The sequence below is a fragment of the Erinaceus europaeus genome, chromosome 4 (assembly GCF_950295315.1).
Source record: "Erinaceus europaeus chromosome 4, mEriEur2.1, whole genome shotgun sequence".
Taxonomy (NCBI): Eukaryota; Metazoa; Chordata; class Mammalia; order Eulipotyphla; family Erinaceidae; genus Erinaceus; species Erinaceus europaeus.
Window position 1 is genome coordinate 15,455,170 of NC_080165.1, and position 25,755 is coordinate 15,480,924.

The following is a 25,755-nucleotide window of genomic DNA, read 5'->3' on the forward strand; positions in this document are numbered from 1 at the left end:
CTCTGTGATTTCCTATCTGAGATTGAAAAGGGAAATAAAAGGGGGCAGGCAGTGGCACACCTGGTTAATAAGCACACACATTACAGTGTGAAGGACCCGGTTCAAGTCCCTGGTCCCCACCTGCAGGGAGAAAGCTTCATGAGTGGTGGAGCAGGGCTGCAGGTGTCTCTGTCTCTTTCCCTCCCTAGCTCTCTCCCCTCTCAGTTTCTCTCTGTCTCTATCCAATAATAAACAAACAAAGAAAGAAACTAGTCTGGGACATGTGCTCCTCCCACCCCCCCAGAAATAAAAAATTAAAATAAAAATACCAGATGTGACAAGAGTGGGAAAGGACCCGAGGCTGCTTTCTGGCAACTAGAAAGAAGCAAAGCTCTCAAAACAGAAACGCCAGCCTAGCAGCTGCCCTCTGTCACCAAAGCGAGCCTCAGACGGGAAATGAGGAAGAGGGGCAGGGCCACAGGAAATGCCTCCAAATCAAGCAGACCAAGGCCCCGAGTTTATAGAGAAGTGAAGAGAACAGATTTGCGGTGCCACTGGCCAGCCAGGGACCGAGAGCCAATGATCTGAGCTCCTCTGCACCCTCACCAGCAGAGGAATCGCAGCGGCCCGCACATGCTCCCTGAGGCTGTGGGCAGATCCCGGAGGAATTGCAGTGGGGACCCGTCTCCACACAGAACCTCCCCTCCGCTGAGAGGATCAGACACGGCCAGTGTGAGAGTCTGAGTGTGCAGAGGGGTGGCTAGGAGGGCCCAAGGGAGAGTCGGGGGGGGGGGGGGCTGCCCATGCTGTACCGGAGAGCCCTTTCCGTGGGTCAGCAAGAGGCACCTGGCCGGCTGGTGGCTTGGGGGCCACAGGCTCTTGGGCCTTGAGGACACAGGACAAAAGGCTGTGAGGAGCTTCAGGTCAGAGCAAAGGGGGTGCAGCTCTCCAGAGTTCAAAGGCAGAAAATGCCAGTCAGAGGCTCCCTGTGCTCATTTCAAGTTTTCAAAAGGGAGATGAGGGTGTGTAGTCAGTGGCACACTCGGTTAAGGAGCATTACCATGCTCAAGGACCGGGGTTCAAGCCTCCGCTCCCTCCCTGCAGGGGGGAAGCTTCACAAGTGGTGAAGCAGTGATGCAGGTGTCTGTCTATCTGTCTGTCTGTCTCTCTCTCTCTTTAAAAATAATTTACTTATGGGAGTCGGACGGTAGTGTAGCAGGTTAAGCGCACATGGCAAGAAGCACAAGGACCAGCATAAGACTCTCGGTTCGAGCCCCCCGGCTCCCCACCTGCAAGGGAGTCACTTCACAGGCGGTAAAAGGTCTTTCTCTCTCCCTCTCTCCATTTCTCTCTGTCCTATCAAAAAAAATTTTACCAGATAGAGACAGAAATTGAGAGAGGAGAGAGAGATAGAGAGGGAGGGAGACAGAGATAGATGGGAATGATAGAGAGAAAGAGAGGGACATGGCACACCTTGTTAAGTGCTCCAGTTAAGAGTGCACAAAGACCCAGGATGTTTCTCTGTCTCTCTTCCTCTCTCTCTGCCTCTCAATTTCTGGCTGTCTCTACCCAATAAATAAATAAAGATAATAAAAATGTAAAAGAAGAAAAAGAGGGCTTCTGGGAGTGGCGGATTCATAACGCAGGCACAGAGACCCAACAACAACCCTGGTGGCGATAAAAAAACAAATAATAAGAAGTCGGGTGGTAGCACAGCGGGTTAAGCGCACATGGTGCAAAGCGCAAGGACCGACATAAGGATCCCCATTCGAACCCCTGGCTCTCCACCTACAGGGGAGTCGCTTCATAGACGGTGAAGCAGGTCTGCAGGTGTCTATTTTTCTTTCCCCCTCTCTGTCTTCCCCTTCTCTCTCCATTCTCTCTGTTTTTTTTTATATATTTATTTTATTTATTTATTCCCTTTTGTTGCCCTTGTTGTTTTATTATTGTAGTTATTATTGTTGTCGTCTGTTGGTATGCATGAGACCCCTTCTGTTTCATTTGGTTTAAATCCCCCCTGCTTAACACTATTCTATTTACATAATCACTGTTAACAAGTTCCACCCTCCCTCCAGGGCATTGTGGTTCAGTGATAGGATTCTCTCCTGCTCTGCCCCTTCTTTGTCACACTCTGATTTTCACCAGTCACTTTTCTCTCCACCCTCTCTATGTCACATCCTGTTTCCACCCTACTTGGGAAGTATATATAAAGACAACATTGTGAGTTTTAGAGTACTTTACCTTTAGTTTAGCTTAGCTCGGCTTAGATTGTGCTGCGTCCTGCATGAATAAAGAGATACTGCCTACAGCTCAACTATGAGTCCCTGGTCGTCTGTTACCTGCCCGTGAAGCCAGCCCGGTGAAAACAACCTAACCCGTCGAAAACGACAGTCGTCGTTGTTGGATAGGACAGAGAGAAATGGAGAGAGGAGGGGAAGACAGAGAGGAGGAGAGAAAGACAGACACCTGCAGACCTGCTTCACCGCCTGTGAAGCGACTCCCCTGCAGGCGGGGAGCCGGGGTTCGAACCGGGATCCTTATGCCGGTCCTTGTGCTTTGCGCCACCTGCGCTTAACCCGATGCGCTACAGCCCGACTCCCCATTTCTCTCTGTTCTATTTAACAACAATGACATCAAGAACAAAAACAATAACAAAAACAACAAGGGCAACAAAAGGGAAGATAAATGACAAAAAATATTGAAGAAGCTTCACAGGCAGCAAAACAGTGCTGTAAGTGTCTCTGTCTCTCTCTCCCCCTTTTCCCCTTTCCAGCTCCATTTCTGTCTCTATCAGGGGGCGTGGCGCCCCAGGGGCAATGGCACTTACGCGAGGGAGACGGTGAAGTGGAAACGCTGGCGCAGGCCTCGGAAGGTGACGAAGGACTGGGGTGGGAAGCTCCTGGTGGTCACCTCGCAGTAGGGCCTCTCGTACGCTCCAGGAGGACACACGCAGCGAAAGCCGCCGATGAGCAGGTTGACGCAGGTGCCCCCGTTCTTGCACACGCCGTGGGCACAGCGCCCTGAGCGGACGCTTACCTCGCAGTGCTCCCCTGGGGGCCAGAGCAGAAGGCAGGTCACACAGCTGGAAAAGGAGGGAGCTAACTGCCCCAGGACCCCGAGACACCAGCCGCCAAGCCAGCTGCGGGCAAAAAACTACTAGGGCAGAAAGGAGAATGAGGACGGAGGCTGGAGGTGACAAAGTCAAATCTGGCACCAGCTTGTTGGAGAGCCACTACTAGGGCTCCTGCTGCTCCCAAGCAGCAGCTCCTACTAGTTAGGGAGATGGTACAATGGATAAAGCACTGGACTCTCAAGCATGAGGTCCTCTGACTTCAATTCCTTGCATCACATGTGCCAGAGTGATGCTCTGGTGTTCTCTTTTTCTCTTCCCTCATTAATAGATAAATCCTTTATTTAATTTAATTAATTAATTACTTTTTGCTATCTTGGTTATCGCTGGGGCTCGGTGCCTACACAATGAATCACAGTGAATCCAGCACTCCCAGCGACATTTTTTTTCCTTTATCTGACAGGACACAGAGAAACTGAAGGGGGTGGGTGTTGCCCTTGTTTTTTATTGTTGTAGTTACTATTGTTGTTGTTATTGATGTCTTCGTTGTTAGATAGGGCAGAAAGATAATGGAAAGAGGAGGGGAAGACAGAGAGGGGGAGAGAAAGATGAAGCGACTCTCCTGCAGGTGGGGAGCCGGGGGCTCGAATTGGGACCTTTAGGCTGGTTCTTGCGCTTCACACCATGTGCGCTTAACCTGCTGTGCTATTGCCTAAACCCTTGTGCTCATCTTTCCATCAAATTATTGGCTTTTGGCTTCTGTTTTCACTGCCAGAGTTTTGCTGGGGCTCTTCCACAATTCCATCACTCCACGCTTGATTTTTAAAGTATTTTATTATTTATTTATTTTATTCCTCCATTTATTTATTATATTCCTCCATGAGGATAATTCTGGAACCATCCATTCCACCCCGGTTCCATGGCTGCCAGTTCTTAGCAACATCGCCCCGCCAGATATTCGTCGGGATGCAGCATCATCTAAGTTCATTTCCCATGTCTACGCTCGACCGGACCTGCCAATCTACGCGGATATCTTCGCCCACCCTGTCCAACGCTTGACGTCTCGTCACCCAATCTGGTCCCCTACGCCTACACTGAACTTCTCTGTTCCAGACTCTTGGAAACAGAGTTGGCAGTCAGCTGAGGTCAAGAACAAACACCTCATCACAGACCCCTGCGAGCGTCAACCCGGCTTTGACCTAGCACGTTATGATTGGGCCCTCCTCCATCGCTATCGAGCAGGCCATGGCCGGTGCGCCGCTATGTTCCATCGCTGGGGAGCCAGAGATGACCCGAACTGCCCCTGCGGCTCCAGACAGACTATGACCCACATAGTCAACGACTGCCACCTCTCCAGATTCAAAGGAGGTCTCGAAACTTGACATCAGGCTCAACCTGACGCTGTTGACTGGCTACGGAAGAAGGGCAAACGGAAGAAGAGAAGGAGGAGGAGGAGGGGGAGGGGGAGGGGGAGGGGAGGGGGAGGAGGGGGAGGAGGGGGAGGAGGGGGAGGAGGAGGAGGAGGAGAAGTAGAAGAAGGAGGAGAAGAAGAAGAAGTAGAAGAAGAAGAAGAAGAAGAAGAAGAAGAAGAAGAAGAAGAAGAAGAAGAAGAAGAAGAAGAAGAAGAAGAAGAAGAAGAAGAAGGAAGAAGAAGGAAGAAGAAGGAAGAAGAAGGAGAAGAAGGAAGGAGAAGGAGAAGGAGAAGGACAAGGAGAAGAAGAAGAAGAAGAAGAAGAAGAATTTATTTATTCATTCATTCATTCTAGAGACAGAGAGAAATTGAGAGGGAAGAGGGAAACAGAGGCAGGAAGAGAGACACCAGCAGTCTTCCTTCACTACTTGTGAAGCTTCTGCCCCACACACAGGTGGGGACCGAGGACTTGAACCTGGGTCCTTGTGCACCAGTTGCACCACCACCCGGCCCCTTTTATTTATTTTTCATTTCACATGGAGATCGGAAGACAGAGAGAAAGAGAAAGACGCGGCTCCACTTTCCGTGGGGCTTGTACCGATACCATGGTGCTGCCATGTGCTGCTGGAGCTTGCACTTGGGGCCTTGCGCATGGTAAGGTGCGCGCCCTACTAGCCCTACTAGGTGAGCTTGCCCTAGCTCCTGCCGTCTTCTTCCTGCCACGGCTTTGCTGAATGTCTGTGCCTATGCAGTTCCACAGCTCCCAGTGACTTCTTTAAAAAATTCTTTCTAGTGGTCTGGGAGGTAGTGCAGTGGATAAAGCACTGGACTCTCAAGCGTGAGGCCCTGAGTTCAATGCCCAGCAGCACATGTACCAGAGTGATGTCTGGTTCTTTCTCTCCTCTCTTTCTCATGAATAAATAAAATCTTTTTTTTAATATTTATTTTAATATTTAATATTTATTTCAGGTCCAGAAAGGGTGACAGAGGACCTAGTGGGGGTTGTATTGTTAATATATAGATATATATATATTTTATGTATTTATTCCCTTTTGTTGCCCTTGTTGTTTTATTGTTGTAGTTATTATTGTTGTTGTCGTTGGATAGGACAGAGAGAAATGGAGAGAGGAGGGGAAGACAGAGAGGAGGAGAGAAAGACAGACACCTGCAGACCTGCTTCACCGCCTGTGAAGCGACTCCCCTGCAGGTGGGGAGCCGGGGTTCGAACCGGGATCCTTATGCCGGTCCTTGTGCTTTGCGCCACCTGCGCTTAACCCACTGCGCTACAGCCCGACTCCCGAATAAATAAAATCTTAAACAACAACAACAAAATCTTTCAAAAGAGAGGGTGAGAGAGAGAGACATAAGAGAGGAGAGACCCCACAACTTGACTCCACCGCTTTGAAGCTTCTTCCCTTTTGTATTACGCTCCACATGATGGTCAGAGGCTGAACCCAGCTTCAACTTGTTAATGGTGACATGTGTATTCTCCTGGGTAAGTTATATCGCCGCCCTTATTTTCAACTTTTTTAAACAAAAAGGAGAAGGTCGTGCAACAGCAGAGTGCCTGCCTTGCATGTGTGGGGCCCTGGGCTGGACTGCTATCATCACAAGAGATAAAACAAAAGATAAAAAAACAAAGATAAAACCAAAGATAAAACACAGGGAACTCGGTAGATGATGGAAGCATGCCTCAGTTTCCACCATTCTGTTTCTATCTCAGTTTATCTTTTAAATGGATGCTTTCAAGGGTGAGGGGTGGGATGGGAGTTGGTCCCTCCAGGACCAAGATTCAGGAGTATTGGGTCTTGGTGGTTCACAGCTGACATCCTATATTCAACGGGACCACCGTCACCCCTCCCTGCCCCCAATTCCCTGGTCCGTGTAGCAACTGCCAGGCCCCTGCCCAGTGCAGGGTTCTCTCCGGGGCCCGCTCAACTTCAGAGCCATAGCACAGCAGCCCCACCTCTCCTCTGGCCGTTCTCATGCCCCCTCACTCCCACCCCACCACATGCAATCCTGAAAGGCAGATCTGAGGTCTCAGAGCTCTTTCTCCGGGGGGACTGACCTGAAACTGGAGGATTCCAGAGAGCTTTTCAGCCATCCAAGAGAATGCTTCAAATGAGCCTGTCTTTGAGGAAGGGGTCAAAGGGACCCTCAATTAGCATTACAAGCCATGGGTGCTCCAGCAAGATCTGGGTTTCTTCCCCCTTCCCCTCAAGACCTGTGGCCGTAGGGTGCACGATCAGCTCAGCACAGGGGACCCCAGGTCTGAGAACCACCGGAAGTGGAGGGGAAAGTGAAATCACTGACCATGTAAGAATCTGTCACAGCCTCGCAGGGGTCACCAGGCCAGTGATTCCAGGACTGAGTCCAACTCCCTTGGTGCCCTGCCTTCTCCAGACTCTGGTTCTGATCTCACATGTGCACAAGAACACACACTCATAACCTCACATGTGTTCAATCTCACATTTGTAGATATACACATGTATGCACATGCACACACACGCAACCATCCACCTGTTTATGAAATCAGGCCCTTGGGGCACAAATTCCCAATCACTGGGATTCACCCACCCAGACACGCCCCTCAGTCACACACATACATGTGCTAGCACACACGTGCCACACACACTCGCGAATCCAAGCTCCAGGGCTCTGCTCCAGGTGGCCAGCCCACGGCCCTCTTACATTCCAGGCATGACTGTAAGTGCTCGGCCTAAGGAGTGTCTGCCCCTCGCCAGGCACTTCTGACTCTGAGCTCGCTTCTAAACACACGTCACATTTGGGAATGTTTGCTCTTCGAATCTGAGCCCAGCCCACCGGAGGCCAAACACAGCGCAGTTCTGGAAGAACCCAGCTGCCATGAGGAGGAAGGTGGGGTACACTCCCCACACCATGAGGGCAAATAGTGGGTGAGGTTCCAGAATCCTGTACCCCCAGGCTTTGGGTCCAGGGTCCCATATCCAACCAGAGGAAGGCTAATTCCCCCACCTGCCACCCGCCCCACCATACTGCAGGCCAGAGTCCTTCCAGCTCTGCTTTCCTCTCCGACTTGAGGCTGTGACTCCCCCATTGTCGCTTAGCCCAGGGAAAGAATACCCATGGGGGGCTCGTCCTTCCCCCCAGAAGCTCTGAATGTGGTTCTGCAGCCTGAGGCTCCTGCTTCCAGGTGTGGCTTTCAGTGGCCACAGGGACATCTAGTTATGCAGGCAGCCCCAGCAAAGAGGGTGGAGGGTTGCTAGAAACGGGGCCATCTCCCCTCACAGCCACAAGTGGGCCTCACAGGTCAGGCGCCTGAGCCCTGCATTCAATCCCCCTCCTCCTGCAGAGCCACTGGCGCATTCTGGGGCTCCCATCGGTGGTGCCTTACACATTCTGCGAGTGTTCACCGCCGTCCATAGTGAGATGCCCACAGAGCCCATCTTTCTCAGGCCTGGCAGCCCTGCTCCTGGGTGCTGCCCAGTCTCTCACGCGACCTGTGTCTTCACCCACCTGCCCGGCCGGGGCTTGATATGTACAAGACTCTGATGGGCCTGTCCCAACCCAGACTCGGAGGCAAGGGCTGGGCACCTGTCCTCAGCCTCTATGTCCCCAATCTTGGGGACAGGGGCAGCCTGTCCAGATGAGTGGGTCACACAGTCATGAATGCCTCCTGTGCCCAAGACGGCCAGAGCCACACGACCGGCACTTGGTGGATGCCTGTGACATGGAATCATGACAGACCAGGATCTCCCAGCTCCCAGCCAACAACTGCTGTTTGTATGAACTTAGAGAAACCCAAATAACTCACATATTTGATTCAAACAGTGTGGGGAAAATGTGACATAATAAAGGAAGAATTAATTCTGCACTGAAATGACTTTTTTTTTTTAAACAAAAGGCAGTGAGAACTTGGATTGTCTCAGAGGAACAGAGTAAAGTGAACAAGTCTGGGAGCTTTCTGATTCCAGATTCCCATGGGTGCTCAGCAGAGTCTCCTGCAAAGTACAGACTCCGGATACTTCCCACAGAGGATACTCCAGCTCAGGGGTCCTAACAGTACCATGACCCACTCTTTCATTTCCTTAAGCACATACTTTTCAAGGCCAATCCAAGCTACAAAGTGGTGACTGAACACAGAGCTAAGAAGAGATGTGGTATAATACAATTTTCTGACACAGCTCTTACACACAAAAAAAAATTAAAGTCAATGTTCTCATAGATAAATAAAATAAAATGAAACAGGTGGGGAAGATAGCATAATAGTTAGGCAAAGGGAGTCGGGCTGTAGCACAGCGGGTTAAGCACAGATGGCGCAAAACACAAGGATCAGCATAAGGATCCCGGTTCGAACCCCGGCTCCCCACCTGCAGGGGAGTCGCTTCACAGGCGGTGAAGCAGGTCTGCAGGTGTCTGTCTTTCTCTCCTCCTCTCTGTCTTCCCCTCCTCTCTCCATTTCTCTCTGTCCTATCCAACAACAACAATAAAACAATAAGGGCAACAAAAGGGAATAAATAAATAAAATAAAAATAATAAAAAAAAATAGTTAGGCAAAATATTTTCATGCCTGAGGCTCCAATATCTCAGGTTCTATGTCCCGCACCACCATAAGCCAGAGCTGAGTGGTGCGCTGGTTAAAATAAAAATGAGTTTAGGGGGGCCGGGCGGTAGCGCAGTGGATTAAGCACACATGGCGCGAAACACAAGGACTGGTGCAAGGACCCCGGCTGGAATTCCCAGCTCCCCACCTGTAGTGGGGGTTGCTTCACAAGTGGTGAAGCAGGTCTGCAGGTGTCTGTCTTTCTCTCCCCCTCTCTGTCTTCCCCTCCTCTCTCCATTTCTCTTTGCCCTACCCAGCAACAATAAAGAACAACAACAAGGGTAACAACAAGGGCAACAACAAGGGCAACAGAAACGGGATAAAATGGCCTCCAGGAGCAGTGGATTCATAGTGCACGTACCAAGACCCAGCAATAACCCTGGAGGCAAAATAAATAAAAGTGGCCATTTTTCTATTTTATTGGCTAGGACAGAGAGAAATTGAGGAGGGGAGAGACAAAGGGGGACACAAAGACAGACACTTGCAGACCTGCTTCATCACTCCTGAACATTCCTCTCAGGTGGGGAACCGGGGGCTCAAACCCAGATCCTTACACAGGTTCTTGCATCTAACAGTATGGGTGCTTAACTGGTGTACCACCATCCGATTCCTAAAAAACCATTTTTTGAAGTCAGATGTGCTCACGACCAGGTTTAATTTCTTCCTTTGGTCTCTAGGAATTCTCATTCAAAGTGAATTTGGGGGCCAAGGAGGTGGCTCAGCTGTACAGCATGTGCCTTGTTTGTATGAGGTCCTGGGTTCAATGTCTGGCACCACATCACAATGAAAGAGACCAAATTAATAGCACATCATAAATGGCAGAAAAGTGCCTTGGTTTCTTGCCTCCCCTCAACAAAAGAAAATTACTTGTCAATAAAAGGAGAGAGAGAGAGCACACAGGGAGGGAGGGGGCTCTGAGATGGGCTTTGTAGGATGTCTAGAGATGGAGAGAGGCAAGTAGTGACCACTCAGCCCTAGGAAAGATTCAAACAGAGGCTGGGAAGTACGGGGAGGACTTAGGGAAGCAGGTCAAGGATGCTGATTCTCTAAGACTGAAGCACCAAAGGTCCCAGGTTCAGGCCCCAGCACCACCATAACCCAGAGCTGAGCAGTGCACTGGTTAAAAAAATAGCACATACATACATACATACATACATACATACATACAAAGGATACTGGTTCTCCCAGCTCTGAGAAGGGGAAACAGCTGGGCAGAGACCCTCAGCACTAGAGGCAGGGACAGGCCCAAGAGGGAGAAGGGTATAAAGCTTTGACAGTGCATGTTTTTAAATAAAGAATCAATTCCCTTCCAGCCCTAAGAGCGAGTTAAGGGCTTTGAATCAGAAAAACTCGACGTTCCGAGGGCAGTGAACACAGCAGGATCTGGGAAGCCTGCGGTGCAGGCAGCATTAGGAACCCACAGACACAGAGCAGTTCCCGAGCGGGGTCCCCACCTACATGCACAGAGTTACCTGAAAACAAGCCTCAACCTGGTCCTCACACAGACTGGACAGAGGAAGGGGATAGCACCTTCTCAAGGAAAATGGAAAACGATCCTCCCTTCCTCCTTCCCTCCTTTCTTCCTTCCTTCCTTCTTCCATTTATTAATTTTTGCCAGCAAGTTTTGCAGGGGCTTTGTGCCTACAAAATTCAACCAGTCCTGGTGGTCTCTTTCCAGATAGGAAGAAATATATGCAGGGAGGGAGAGAAGAAGGGAAGGAAGGAGAGAAAGAGAGGGGGAAAAAAGATGCTAGAGGGGGTAGGGCGGTGGCGCAAAGCGCAAGGATCAGCGTAAGGATCTCGGTTCGAGTCCCCCACTCCCCACCTGCAGGGGAGTTGCTTCACAGGCGGTGAAGCAAGTCTGCGGGTGTCTGTCTTTCTCTCCCCCTGTCTTCCCCTCCTCTCTCCATTTCTCTCTGTCCTATCCAACAACGAACAACATCAACAATGGTAATAATAATAACCACAACGAGGCTACAACAACAAGGGCAACAAAAGGGGGAAAAAATGGCCTCCAGGAGCGGTGGATTCATGGTGCAGGCACCGAGCCCAGCAATAACCCTGGAGGAAAAAAAAAAAAAAGATGCTAGAGTACCACTCAGGGCTCATGAAGTTTCTCCTTTGCATGACATTCTCCTGTGGAGACCAGAGCCTAGACACCCCCTATACCTGCCCCTGACACTCCCAACACTCTGTCTCACTCTCTCTCTCACAGGTGGGGGAGCCCAAGGCCAAGTTTCTCCAGGATGACTTCATCACAGCCTTTGAAGCAAATCCCCAGAAGCCCAGACACGCCCTTTTTAAAAAATAGAAATAAAAATTACATTCCAGCAAAGGGAAAAAAACGCCAGCTTTTCTGATGGGAGTTGCCCCACACTGGAGGGGGTAGGCCCAGCCAGCCCAGTCAGGGTGCACTTTAAACCCCGGGGCTCCAAGAGAAGGTTCCAGCAGGCACTTGGCCCACCCAATCCTAGCCCCCATCACACCTGTGGATGCCTCAAACTCACTATGGTGGAGGGGAACCAGAAAGAAGAGGACATGCTGAGATAGACTGAATGGCTTATAGGTTAAAAACATTAACTTATAAGCAGCATGGGAGGTGGCAGGGTGCTAGAGCTCTGGTCTTTAAAGCATGAGGTCTCAAGTTCAATGCCAAGCACCTCATGTGTCAGAGTAATATTCTGTTTTTTTCTCCTTCATTCCCACACTCATGAATAAAATTGCATATATTTTAAATATACCTATGCACTAATTTCTGAGTCCCATGAACATTTTCCTACACAACAAACAAAAGGAATCATTATTTTTTAAATTTTATTTATTTATTCATTCCCTTTTGTTGCCCTTGTTGTTTTATTGTTGTTATTGATGTCGTTGTTGTTGGATGGGACAGAAAGAAGTGGAGAGAGGAGGGGAAGACAGAGAGGGGAAGAGAAAGATAAGACACCTGCAGACCTGCTTCATCACTTGTGAAGCGACTCCCCTGAAGGTGGGGAGCTGGGGGCTTGAACCAGGATCTTTACGCTGGTCCTTGTGCTTTGTGTCACCTGCGCTTAACCCGCTGCGCTACCGCCCGACTCCCAAAAGGAATCATTCTTAGCACCTCAGACTTGAGGGATGGGGGACCCTGCAATTACAGATGTCCTTAAATGGAGACCAGATGGGGTGGCCCACGTGAGGTCAGAGGTAGAGGTCAGGATGGAGGTACAAGCCAAGGGCACCTGGGATCCCCAGAGCAGAAGTGTCCAGGAATGCCCATGTTCAGCGAGGAAGCAATTACAGAAGCCAGACCTTCTACCTTCTGCAACCCTCAATGACCCTGGGTCCATGCTCCCAGAGGGATAGAGAATGGGAAAGCTATCGGGGGAGGGGGTGGGATATGGAGATTGGGCGGTGGGAATTGTGTGGAGTTGTACCCCTCCTACCCTATGGTTTTGTTAATTAATCCTTTCTTAAATAAAAAAAAAAAAAGAAATAAAGAAATGTACTAATTAACAAAAAAAAAAAAAAAGAAGTGTCCAGGAAGGACCTCCCACAACCACCACCACTCAGATGCCTTCCAAAGAGCAGGGCCACCTCTCTCCACACCACTGTTGGGGGTACGTGGCCCCCAGATCTGTGAGAAAGGAGTTACTACAGTGTTGAGTCTCCTTGGTTTATAGTCACCTGTTAGAGCCATAAGATATAGCAACAGGGGATCGGGCGGTGGTACACCAGGTTAAGCGCACATAGTGCAAAGCTCAAAGACCGGTGCAAGGATCCTAGTTCCAGTTCCCGGCTCCCCACCTGCAGGGGTTAGCCTCACAAGCAGTGAAGCAGGTCTGCAAGTGTCTATCTTTCTCTCCTCCCCTATGTCTTCCCCTCCTCTCTCCATTTCTCCCTGTCCTATCCAACAGCAGCAAAGACAACAATTAACAATAACAACACCAACAATGGAAAAAAGATGGCCACCAGGAGGAGTAGATTTGTACTGCAGGCACCGAACCCCAGCGATATGTGGAGGCAAAAAAGGGGAAAAAAAATGCAGAGAAAAGAGAAGAAATAGCAGCAGGGTTGGGTGGTGACACACCTGGCTGAGTGCACATTACAATGTGCAAGGACCCAAGTTCAAGCCCCAGTTTCCACCTGTGGGGGGAGCTTTGTGAGTGATGAAGCAGGGATACAGGTGTCTCTCTGTTTTTCTCTTTCTCTATCTCCCCTCCCCTCTCTATTTCTGGCTGTCTCTATCCAATAAGTAAATATTATTTTTTAAAAAATCTATAGAAAGAAAAAAATAGCAAAAACCCCTCCACTCACCAAGGGAACTAGACAAACAGGGCAAAAGTCTTTTTTTTTTGGGGGGGGCTGCTCCCCAGAGAAAAGGCCCTGATGTCTCCTAGGCCTAGTGGTGTCCAGCTAGTAGTAGCCAGAGCACTAAATGAACACAAGAGCCTTGGGCACAAGAAGACAAGTGGTCTTTGCCAGAACCAGCGGGCACAGGGGGAGCGGGAGAGGATCTGACACAACCAGAGGGGCCTGGACTACTGTGAAGGAGGAGTGGTCTGGGCAAGAGTCAGCCGACCACAGCACCTGCTGGGGATGAGACTGGGGGCTGGGTGAGGGTCCAGCTGAGACCAGGGAGAGAGCACAATCCTGGCAGCCACATTCAGTAAGGCTTCGAAGAGGCGTGTCCCCCCTCTTATCAGCAGGGAAACTGTGCCAGTTCTCAACAGCGACATGTCCAAACTCCACTGGAATGTGGACCTCAATCATCAGCCAATCGGTGGCGCAAATCCCCTTCCCGAGTAGTGCCGGAAGGAAGGACAGACGGTGGTCCAGAGAGAGCGCAGAGTTCTTATTGACAGCCTGAGGGTGGAATGGCAAACCCATCCTCCTCAACAGTAACTCCCCCCAACCCAGGTGCCCACACTCATCAGATCCCTCCTGGGGGCCATACTGTAGTCACTACCCTCAGGTTAAGGAGGGGGTGCTCACTATGGATCCTGGAAAGTTTCTCATGTCCCTCTTTCTTTCTTTCTTTCTTTCTTTCTTTCTTCCTTTCTTTCTTTCTTTTTAAATCTAAATCTTGCATGTCAAACTCAAGTTACAGTAACATTTTCTTTTCTTCTGCCTCCAGGGTTATTGCTGGGGCTCGGTGCCTACAGTACAAATCCACTGCTCCTGGAGGCTATTTTTCCCCTTTTGCTGCCTTTTTATTTATAGTTGTGGTTATTTTTTAAAAATTAATATTTATCTGTTAATTCCCTTTTGTTGCCCTTGTTGTTTTATTGTTGTAATTATTATTGTTGTTGTTGATGTCATCATTGTTGGATAGGACAGAGATAAGTGGAGAGAGGAGGGGAAGACACAGAGGGGGAGAGAAAGACAGACACCTGCAGACCTGCTTCACTGCCTGTGAAGCGACTCCCCTGCAGGTGGGGAGCCAAGGCTCAAAGTTGTTGTGGTTATTATTGTTGTTGTTACTGGTGTCGTTGTTATTAGATAGGACAGAGAAAAAGGGAGGAGGGGAAGACAGAAAGGGGGAGAGAAAGACAGACACCTGCAGACCTGCTTCACCACTCATGAAGTGACCCCCCTGCAGATGGGGAGCCAGGGGGTTCAAACCAGGATCCTTATGCAGGTTCTTGCGCTTCGCACCATGTGCGCTTAACCTGTTGTGCTACCGCCCGACCCCGCTACATTTTCTTTCATTATTTATTTTCTCTTTTGTTGCCCTTGTTGTTTTATTGTTGTTGCAGTTATTATTGTGGTTATTACTGTTGTTACTAATGTTGTCGTTGTTGGATAGGACAGAGAGAAATCAAGGGAGGAGAAGAAGACAGAGGGGGGAGAGAAAGATATGCCAGCAGACCTGCTTCAGAGCCTGTGAAGCAATTCCCCTGCAGGTGGGGAGCCGGGGGCTCGAACGGGGATCCTCAGGCTGGTTCTTGCACTTTGCACCATGTGCGCTTAACCCACTGCACTACCGCTAGACTCCTGATGTCCCTCTATCTGAGCCTCCAGAGGAACATCCACTACCTGCAGACTGACAGCAAAAGCCTTGCTCACTTGTCCCTTCGGCAATATGTGTTGGGTGCCACTCCACTGTCAAGCATTGGTGGGGAACAGGGGTGTGGTCAGAACATGGAGTCCCCAGGGATGGACCCCAGAGCCTGAGAATGTGACCTCACACTGTAGCAGGAGCTTCCCAGGGTGGCTGTAATTAGGGAAGCAGGGGCCTGGGATCACGGGAGGCCTGGGGAAATGTTCGAGGTCTATTCTATGGGGAGGAAGAACAAGGGTCAGAAAGGTAACCATGCAGATGACCTCACCAGTGTGTCCTGGAACTTCACATCTCCAGAGCTCTGGCCCACTGGGGAAGGACAGAGACAGGCTGGGGGTGTGAATCGACCTGCCAATGCACACGTCCAGCGGAGAAGCAATTACAGAAGCCAGACCTCCTACCTTCTGCTCCCCAAAAACAACCTTGATCCATACTCCCAGCAGAGGGAGAAGTGATAGGAAGAAGAAGATAAAAGGTCTCTTAACTCCAGCTCCATCAGCACCCAGAGAGTGAGGAGGAAGAGGAGAGGGACATATGGAGGTAGTAATGTTATCATGAGTGTCTTGGAGGAGAAGAGAGGGTTGGATCAGGAAGTAGAAGGGGGCGATTGTGTGTAGATGTAGACAGACCATTGTAGAGATGATGGCTGGCCCGTGAGGTGGCCTGCAGTGGGGCGACTGAAGATCCAGAACCCTGGGGTGGGAATGGAGTGGATTAGATCCTGTTGACATGTAATTTTGTAAATCAGTATTAAATCACTAATACTTTTTTTTTAAAAAATCAAGAGATAGAGAGAGAGAGAAAGGTGGCCATGGAATCAGCAGTGGAGCTGGACCTTGGATGTCAGGGGAGAAGGATGTGCAGGAGAGACTGTAGGAATAGGCCTGGCCGTCCTGAGTCACTCGCTTGTGGCACTGTAACAGTGGCTGCGAGCTCTAGAATGGGGGGAAAGACAAGCCCAGCCTTGCCCTGGCAGGGCCTGTGCTCCACGACTTCCTGCAAAGGCAGCTGCTCTCCAAGGGCGCACACAGCAAACAGCCCAGCAAGGCCAGTCCAGGAGCCCAGGAGCCCAGGAGCCCAGGAGCCCTGGCTGATGCTGGGTCACGTGGTAAACTGCTTCCAGGTCTGACTTCTGGTCACTCCACCGAGCTGATGCTGACCCTCACCCTGTGCCCAGCTCACCCACCTACCTGAAAGCAGGCTGGGGTTAGGGTTGGGGGGCATGTAGGGGAGTTTTCTTGCTCTCCTGTTTCATTCTCTAAGAGGAAAACCAACCACAGAAGCCCAGCCTCAGCGAATCCTCCACAAACAGGCTGGCAGGAGTGAGTCAGGAGCCCTGAAACTGGGTACCCACAAACCAACCAGGAATACCTGTGAATGTGGTCCCAGAAATCACAGTGTGGTTCCTGCACATGTGGGCATGTGAACAGGAATCTGGTGACCCTGACAAGAAAGAAATTGGACCCAGAGACAGAGCAGGTGCATGAGGAGCTTTGGGGCTAGTAAGAATAAACAGGCCATCCGGGAGCATCACTTCTCAGAGTCCTACCCCACTAAGGATAGACAGAAACAGGCTGGGGGTATAAGTTAACTTGTCAACACCCACATCCAGCAGAGAAACAATTACAGAAACCAGAACTCCCACCTTCTGCACCCCATAAAGAATTTTGGTTCATATTCCTAGAGGGGAATAAATGTTAAGGGAAGATGACCAGAGGGCTCTGAACTCCAACTCCATCAAGACCTGGAGAGGGAACAGGAAAAAAGAAAGGACATTCAGAAGTAGTAATAGGTGTGAATGACCAAAATTGTATAAATATAGATAGTTATTGAAATAATAGTCAACCTATATCTTGGGAAAACTACTGCAGTTTCCAATGAGGACAGACAACTCTAGTGGTGGGAATGGTGCGGAATGATACCTGTCATCTCATAGTTTTGTAAATCAATATTAAGTCACTAGTAAAACTAGAAAAAAGTATAAGCAGAATTTATTCAAAATGTTGAATGAGAAAGATATCCACCCTTAAGAATACTCTATCCTGGGGACAGTGGTGTTATACCTAGTTAAGCACACACATTACCAAATGTGAGGACGAGAGTTCATGTCCCTACTCCCCACCTGCAGGGGGGAGGCTTCACAAGTTGTGAAGCAGGCCTGTAGGTGTCTCTTTCATTCTATTTCTCCCCCCCCTCGATTTATCTCTGTAATACAAAAAAAAAAGCCACTGGGAGTGGTAGATTCATTATGCAGGCACTGAGCTCGAGTGATAACCCTGGTGGCAATTTAAATAAATAGCTCCTCTATTCTGCTAGGCTATCAATCAGGTTTGAAGAAATCATGAAAAGCTTTTCAGGCAAACAACACCTAAAGGAATTCATTACCACTAAATCAACCTTACAGGAAACATTGTAACTTTTACAAAAAAGAAAGTATAGGATAACCTCAGCCATAGGGGTGTATATAAATAAATAATTTTTTTAAAGCAAGGAAAACAGGCAAAATCCAACGAAATCAAACGTATGGACTGAGGCTGCAAAACGGAAGTTCCCAAGGCAGACGTGAGGGCGAACTGGGCTGCAAAGGCAGAGGGAGTCCAAAGGACTGCAGACGTTGGTAGTACGTTGATGGTGAATGTGGTGTGTCATCATGAACTGAAATGGCATAGAAGTTTCCATTTGTAACATGTATAGTCTTGTAAAACACGATTCCCTCAAAAAATCACATTAAAATATATATATTTAAAAAAATTGGGGGAGGGGGAGCCAGGCAGTAGCACACCAGCTTAAACGCACATAGTGCGAAGCACAAGGCTCTTCAAAAGGGTCCCAGCTCAAAGACCCTGGCTCCCCATCTGCACTTCGCAAGTGGTGAAGCAGGTCTGCAGGTGTCTATCTTCCTCTCCTCCTCTCTGTCGTTCTCTCCTCTCTCAATTTCTCTCTGTCCTATCCAACAACAACAATAGCAACAACAATAGAAAAAAGATGGCCACCAGGAGCAGTGGATTTGTAGTGAAGGCACCAAGCCCCAGCGATAACCCTGGAGGAAAAAAAAAAAAATTGTGGAACCTGATGATGACAATTACCACAGTACATGTGCAAGGACCTGGGTTCAAGCCCCTGGTCCCCACATGGAGGAAGCTTCATGAGTGGTGAAGAAGGGCCATAGGCGTCTCTTTCTTCTTCTCTGTCTCCCTCCCCCCTCCCTCTCAATTTCTTTCTGACCTATTAAATAAAAAGAAAGGAAAGGGGGGGGATTAAGCCGCAGTTTTGGAGAAAGGATTTCGCGGAGAACAAAGGAACAAAGACCGCAGGCTACGCGCACCGCCCCCCTTCACACTCTCTTGACACCTTCCCATCCCAATGGAAAGCCAAGCCACACCCCAGTGCAAGAAAGTCCCAACCCTGCCATCAAACACCAGGGAAATGCGGGGTGCCAGCCACAGCCTACAGTCTGCAGAAAGAGCCTGACATCAAAGATCGAAGAGGTGCTAATGTGAGGAAAACCTGAAGTGATCCTGATTATCTGAAAAAGAGTATTTTCCTAAGAAAGGATTCTGTTTCTGCCCTATTTGAGATTTTAATTACAGGTTGGGTAATGGGTTTCATTCTGAATGATAATTAACTCTTTTGGTGTAAGGACTAATGGCAACTTGATGAGGACTACTTGGAAGTGGAGCATAATCCGACCAGGAGCTTACGGCACAGAGGACACACCAGCCCTGTGGTCATGAGATCAAACTCTAAGTTGCAATAGGACACACTTTTTACAAAAGGATCACACAAGTGTCACAAGTGATTTATATTGTTTTTCCCCATACGTAGAGAAGATGATTCAGTTTTTACACCAGAAGTCTCTCTGGCTTTGAAAATACACTACATGAACTGATCTGGCTCTGGGGTGCTCAAAAGGAGACAGGCAGGGTCTCAGATAGGACAACAGAGATGTCCACCCCAGGGAGCTGGCATGAGGCCCACCGCCAGCATCACAGAAGGCTCCTACCAGTCACACTGGGCAGCCCCACTGTCTGTCCACCACAGGTAACGGAGCAGCACCCCTGACTGAGTCTGCCAGTCTGCCATCAGTACCCACTCCCACTGAGACACTGGCTATGGTCAGATGTCCCCTCCCCCGCACCAAACAACCATCCAGAGCCCCAACTGCTGTACTCGACACATGAATGTTCTGTAACCTCAGGCTTTCCACCTAGAAAACAGGACCTTAGAGGTGCTGTGAGGACTAGCGAGATCACATGTGCAGACTCGTCTAGCAAAGCACCCAGCACAGTGCGTGGCGTTAACTGCAGGTCGCTGCTGTTCTCAGTGTGAGAGCAGAAGAATCAACACATGAGGAGACACCACTGAGGAAGTCGGGCATCCTCCTAGACCAGCAGCACCTGCAGAGGTGGCTTCAAAAGGAGGCACACCATGGAGGCACAGCATGTGTGGAGGCCAGGAAACAGGAGGCCAAGAGCACAAGTGTCTATCACAGGGGCTCAGAAACGCCTGCTGAACTGAGAAAGATACTGGGCATGCACACAGCTCTGCTACACCACTGTGCTCCGTCTTTCAGTCCCTTTTCTGTTCTTTTAGAGGTGACTTATTCATTGCTGACCCAAACCACTCAATGCACAGTCCCTACCCTGCACTAGCCAGGGACTCGTATCCCTTGGGGCCACAGAGCTTCTCCAAGACGAGAGTGAACTTAAAGCAGCGCAGGAGCACTGCCAGGAGTATTCTTGCTAGTGTCAAGTTCATCGAGCTCTTCCTGAAATTAACTGGTGCCTCCCTTCATCCGGCTCCTGTCCAAAAGACAGGAAGCCGGGGTCTTTCTGCCGCCGGAGGCCAAGTCTGGCCTGTCAAGCATAAGGCCTGAGCTCGGCTTACCAAACAGCAAGTAATAAAATGCCAATGATGACAGCAGTGCTTTCACCACCAATAAATGAGCCCAATTACCCCAAGAAGAGAAGGAGCGCTTCAAAGGTAAAAAGAGGAAGAAATCGAGGAAGAACGGCCCAGATGAGTCATCAGTCAGAATCAGTCTTATCTCCAGCTAATAGACATTCGTGTTAGTGGTCAGAGGCATTCCAATTAGTCTCATGTTCACCTACATGATCCAGCAGGGCTTCTGGCGATGACACCCTCTCGGCTGTTCCCTGCTCATTAATTTCTAGCAATGGCTCCAGTGATGAAAATAAAATGTTAGGACTCTGGAAGTCATTTCCCCTCCCAAAGGCCTGGCTCCACTCTGGAGAAGGTCTCAGGTCCTCAGTACTCCTTCGAGTACTCCTGCCTCCATGTGGCTGGGCCCCAAAGCTCACATCCTGGACCTCTCAAACCCCAGGTTACTGCCAGCTGGCCCACAGGCAAAGTTGAACTCCTAGACTGGGCTGGATTCACCCTGGACTTCTGGTTCATCTAGTATAACCACAGGCCCTTTGGAATAGAACTAAAATATGCCTACTCGCTATTTACAGGACAGAGACACCCCCCCCCCAACTCTTCATCTGCACTACTCCAGCCTTTAGGTTCATGATTAGTCAACAACTTGCTTGGCTTTATATGTTAACTCTGTTTTCAGCCACCAGGTTCCAGATGCTAGCATGATGCCGACCAGACTTCCCTGGACAGACGACCCCAACAATGTGTCCTGGAGCTCCGATTCCCCAGAACCCCACCCCAATAGGGAAGGAGAGAGACAGGCTGGGAGTATGGATCAACCTGTCAATGCTCATGTTCAGCGGGGAAGCAATTACAGAAGCCAGACCTTCCACCTTCTGCAACCCACAATGACCCTGGGTCCATACTCCCAGAGGGATAAAGAATAGGAAAGCTATCAGGGGAGGGGATGGGACATGAAGAGCTGGTGGTGGGAATTGTGTGGAGTTGTACCCCCTCTCATCCTATGATTCTGTCAGTGTTTCCTTTTTAGAAATAAATAATAATAATTTTTAAAAAGCTACCAGAGCACCGGTGGTGCATGAGGAGCTCTCTCCCCCAACCCCAATCTAGTTCCTGTTGCCTTGTGTCTCATCAGTGAAGGGGCTGATGGAATGGACCACCTTGGCATTGCCCACCCAACTGGAGGGGGCAGGTAGCTGTGTGCTGGGTCCAGGCACATGGAGGGCACCCGGTGGTTCAGTGGTTCCTGTGCAGTGAATGACTCACACGATACTGACACCAGCAGAAGCAGGAGTCACAGGAAAGCACGCCCTCATGCAAAGCCACATGGATGGAGTGGGAACAGGGGCCCACCTTCCCATGCAGAGAGACACTCTGTACCAGCCATGGGCACACCTGGTGCTTCAGAGGTGACTAAGATGCCAGTTCACCCTGCAAAGTAGGAATGGGGAGCGAGGGGCCCCACTACCCACAGGACAACACTTCACAGAGCACAGTTGCACTAAAACTTGGGTGCACAGTTCTGGGTCTCCTCATCAGGCAGGCAGCCACGAAGAGGGGGAAGGAAGAAGGCGGCAGGCAACTAAGTGCCCTTCTGGCCTGACCACCCCGGCTGCCACTGCGTAACCACCAGGCTGGCGCTGACAGTCTGCAGACCGGCACGTACCCACGCCACCGCTGCCAAATGCCCTCTCTCCGCAGGCTCTTCCTCCTCTCCTGAGCAAAGCACTCTGCACAGCCGCTTCCCCTCTCTGCAGCCCTACTCAGCTTCCTCTCTTCCTTCCTCATAAATACCTGCTAATGCCATCAGCTCCATCCTAAGCTCCGTGAATGCAGCCATGGCTGGCAGCAGCAGGTGACGATTTCTCAAGCGTTTATGTGAACAATGGGCAAGGACACAGTCCCTGGAAGACTCTTAAAGCCACCTCCGGTGTGAATCAAGTCCCTCCTAATCCTCAGAGAGGATCCTCCCCTCCCCAGCCCCCACCTCCAGAGAGACTGCTCATAGCAGAGCTATCACCAAATTGTTTTCTTTTTTTTAAAAAAAATATTTATTTTATTTATTTATTCCCTTTTTTGCTCTTGTTGTTTTATTGTTGTAATTATTGTTGTCGTCGTTGTTGGATAGGACAGAGAGAAATGGAGAGAGGAGGGGAAGACAGAGAGGAGGAGAGAAAGATAGACATCTGCAGACCTGCTTCACCACCTGTGAAGCGACTCCCCTGCAGGTGGGGAGCCGGGGCTCGAACCGGGATCCTTATGCCGGTCCTTGTGCTACCAAATTGTTTTCAAGTGGAGCATCAATTCACGGAACAGGAAATGGAGAGCCAAAGCAAAGGCAAATGTTCTTATGAAATTCTGGCCTGGTGTGCGTGCGTGTGTGCATGTGTGCGTGAGTGTATGCGTGTGTGTGCCTAGCATTATCACTGGGCTTGGTGCCTACTTGGCTCCACCAATCCCTGTTCCACCACTCATAAAGCCCCCCCTGAAGGTGACAACCGGGGGCTTCAACCTAGGTCCTTGTGCATAGTGGAGACATGTGTACTCTACTGGGTGCGCTACCATTCAGCCCCCTTTTTGAAAACTGCCACAGTTGCACTGGGAGCAACTCATCTCTGATTGTTCAGGATGTTACGGCAAGTGTGCCTTCAAGTCAGAGAAGATGAGTAATCTTTACAGCCCTAATGAGCCATGAAAAAAAAAAATGAATCCCGTCTTTCCAGACCCAAATGATTAACGGCTCACGATCCCTACCCCGGTTATGTTATTTTATAATAGCCAATGAAATGTGAAATCTGGAATAAAATGTTTGACACGTGAAGCCACTTGAAAGGGGCACATGTTGCCTCACGCCCTGGGACTGCCCTTGGAGGCCTCCCCCTGCAATCTTCTCCCACAATTCTCATGAATGGTGTGACAGCCCAGCACTGTGGCTGTATAGCCTCAAGTCCTTGGGCTAAAATGGGGTGCCACTTCTGAAATCATGTCTGGGGTTCAGAAGCCAACACCCGGGGCCCCGGTCTGTCCCTCAACCACTTTCACGGACTGAGTGCAACACTGGGGGGAAAACAAAGCAAAAAACAAGCAAACAAACAAAAACATGGGGACTGGGAATGACTGGGGGTTCAGGAACCAACACCTGGGACCCATGTCTGACCCTCAACAATTTTCACATCCAAATGGTGGAACATGGACTGACAGGACCATTAGAACGTGCCCCCTATCCCCAGCCAGGTGTACTGCACCAAAGCAAAGGACTCTGGGAAGGGAGGGGGGCTTAGAGGAAGAGGTCAGGGTCCTAAGTTGGAGGTGAGACTTTTTTGCAGATGCCTATGATTCAGAAATAGAAAATAGTGCCCATAGGTAGACAACTGTGCTGCAAACCACTAACCTCTCAATAAAATAGGGGAAAAAATTTAAAAGAAAAGACCAGTGCAACCAGTACCACCTCAACATGTATCACATCGGATTTTGTCCAGAGATGCCAGGCATGGGACATCAACCCTCCAGCTCCATTTCTCTGGGGAGACCTTTCCTAGCTCACAGGACTCCTTAGTTCCATTTTGGGTGGCGCACTTCCTAACAAAGACACAGAACCTAGATACAGACCAGGGCCCATGAGATAGGCACATGTGCATATGTATCCGTAAGTTAGGGGGAAATATAGACCTTAACGTGACTCAGAAAGTGCAGCAAACAAGTCGAAAGACCTAAAAAAGGCAACATAAGTACTTATCAAATAGTTTCTCCAGGGGGTCGGGGTGTAGCACAACAGGTTAAGCGCACATGGTGCCAAGCGCAAGGACCAGTGCAAGGATCCCGGTTCCAGCCCCCCGGCTCCCCACCTGCAGGGGAGTCTCTTCACAGGCGGTGAAGCAGGTCTGCAGGTGTCTGTCTTTCTCTCCCTCTCTCTGTCTTCCCCTCCTCCCTCGATTTCTTGCTGTCCTATCCAACAACAACAGCAATGACAATAATAACAACAACAACAACAAAAGATAAACAAGAAGGGCAACAAAAGGGGAGAAAAAGCCTCCAGGAGCAGTGGATTCATAGTATAGGCACTGTGCCCCAGCAATAACCCTGGAGGAAAAAAATAAATTATATATATATAGTTTCTCCTTAGACCTAGACACCCTCCTCACCTACTTCCTATTTCACTTCCCTCAATCATTCTAGTCGAACCATGTCAGATAAACAAAAGCTGGACAAAAGCAAGACACCAGCACACTTTAATAATGGCTCCTGGGATTCTCATATTCTCACATAGATATGACCACTTTCTCCACCCCATAATGATCCTGGGTCTATACTCCCAAATGGATAAAGAATAGGGAACCTTCCAATGGAGGGGATGGAATATAGAACTCTGATGGTGGGAACTATATGGAATTGTACCCCTCTTATCCTACAATCTTGTCAATCGCTATTAAATCAAGAAAAAAGACCCTCCAGCACCCAACATGAGAATGGGGAGCCCCGTGTCAAGTAGAAGTGACACCCCCCCCCACACACACACCATTAAGCAACCCAGGGACCCTCACAAGCCCTTCCAAAAGGGGGCCAGGCAGTGGCACACCAGGTTAAACACACACATCATTATGCACAAGGACCCAGGTTCAAGCCTCCCCCACCCCCAGCTCTCCACCTGCAGGGGGTATGCTTCGCAAGTGTTGAAGTGTGTCTGCAGGTATCTCTCTCTCTTTCTCTCTCTCTCTCCCCCTCCCCTTTCAATTGATCTCTGTCCTATCAAACAAAAAAACAGCAAGAAAAAAAAAAAAAGGAAAGGAAAGCACAGCCTCCAGGAGCGGTAGGTCTGCAGCGCCACCACCGAGCCCTAGCGATAACCCTCCTGGCATTTAAGACAACCAGCCATTCCAAAGACACTCCCCACACACCCCAGGGCCCAGGGGAGCGACACCCACCGGTGAAGTCCTCCAGACACTCGCAAGAGTAGCCGCCCTCTCGGCTGCGGCACCGGCCGTTGGCCCCGCAGGGGCTGGAGTAGCACAGGTCGATCTCGGTCTCGCAGTAGTCACCCGTGAAACCGGGCGGGCAGCGGCAGCGCAGGCCGTTGATGGGGTGGATGGGCCTGAAGAGCACCGTGGTGGAGCTGATGAAGGGCGCCGAGCTGTCGAACTTGAGCACCGACACGCACTTCATGTAGTTCTCGCACGGCTCCCGCAGGCAGATGTTGTCGTCGAAGGGCAGCACACGCTGGGTGGACACGGCGGTCAGCAGCGTCCGGTTCAGGTAGATCTGCTCCTGCAGGTCTTCCGAGGGGAAGAACTTGTCCCGGACGCCACCCGGGAGCAGCGCGGAGAAGGTCACGTTCAGGATGTTGGCGCTGACGTCTGTGTCGTTCTGGATGTTGAAGACGAAGACATCGTCTTTGGTGGTGGACAGCACCGTGGCCACCCCCTCCATGAAGAGGGACAGCAGCGGCGACAGGAACTTCTCCTGGGACATGTTCTCCAGGCGGACGGTGATACTGTTGGTCAGCATGTCGTCTGTGATGATGGTCACCCGCAAGGTGCAGAGGGCCGCCACGCTGTGAATGCCATCTGCGGACACAAGGGAGGGACAGGTCACTCGGTGGTCAGGCCCGGTCCCAGGGCGTCATCCCTGTTCCCCGTGGTCATCACCTTGCTCTCAACTTCCCAGTGCTTTTTACAATTCCTCCACGCCCAGTTTTCCAAAATAAGTCTCCCATTACATGGGCTTTCTCTCTCTCTTTCTTTCTGCCTCCAAGATTATCACTGGGGCTTGGG

At 50.0% G+C, this 25,755-nt stretch overlaps 1 protein-coding gene across 2 annotated transcripts in view; it reads right to left on the bottom strand.

Annotated features, from left to right (window-relative positions):
• The window catches only part of CELSR1 (cadherin EGF LAG seven-pass G-type receptor 1), a 174,665-nt gene that overhangs the window by 82,840 nt on the left and 66,070 nt on the right, over positions 1 to 25,755 (bottom strand). For both annotated transcript variants that reach the window (XM_060188786.1, XM_007522468.3), the window contains exons 2-3: positions 24,910 to 25,548; positions 2,807 to 3,029 (exon numbers count right to left, since the gene is read on the bottom strand). In XM_060188786.1, the coding sequence (XP_060044769.1) occupies positions 2,807 to 3,029; positions 24,910 to 25,548 (862 nt within the window). The remainder of the gene's footprint in view (positions 1 to 2,806; positions 3,030 to 24,909; positions 25,549 to 25,755) is intronic.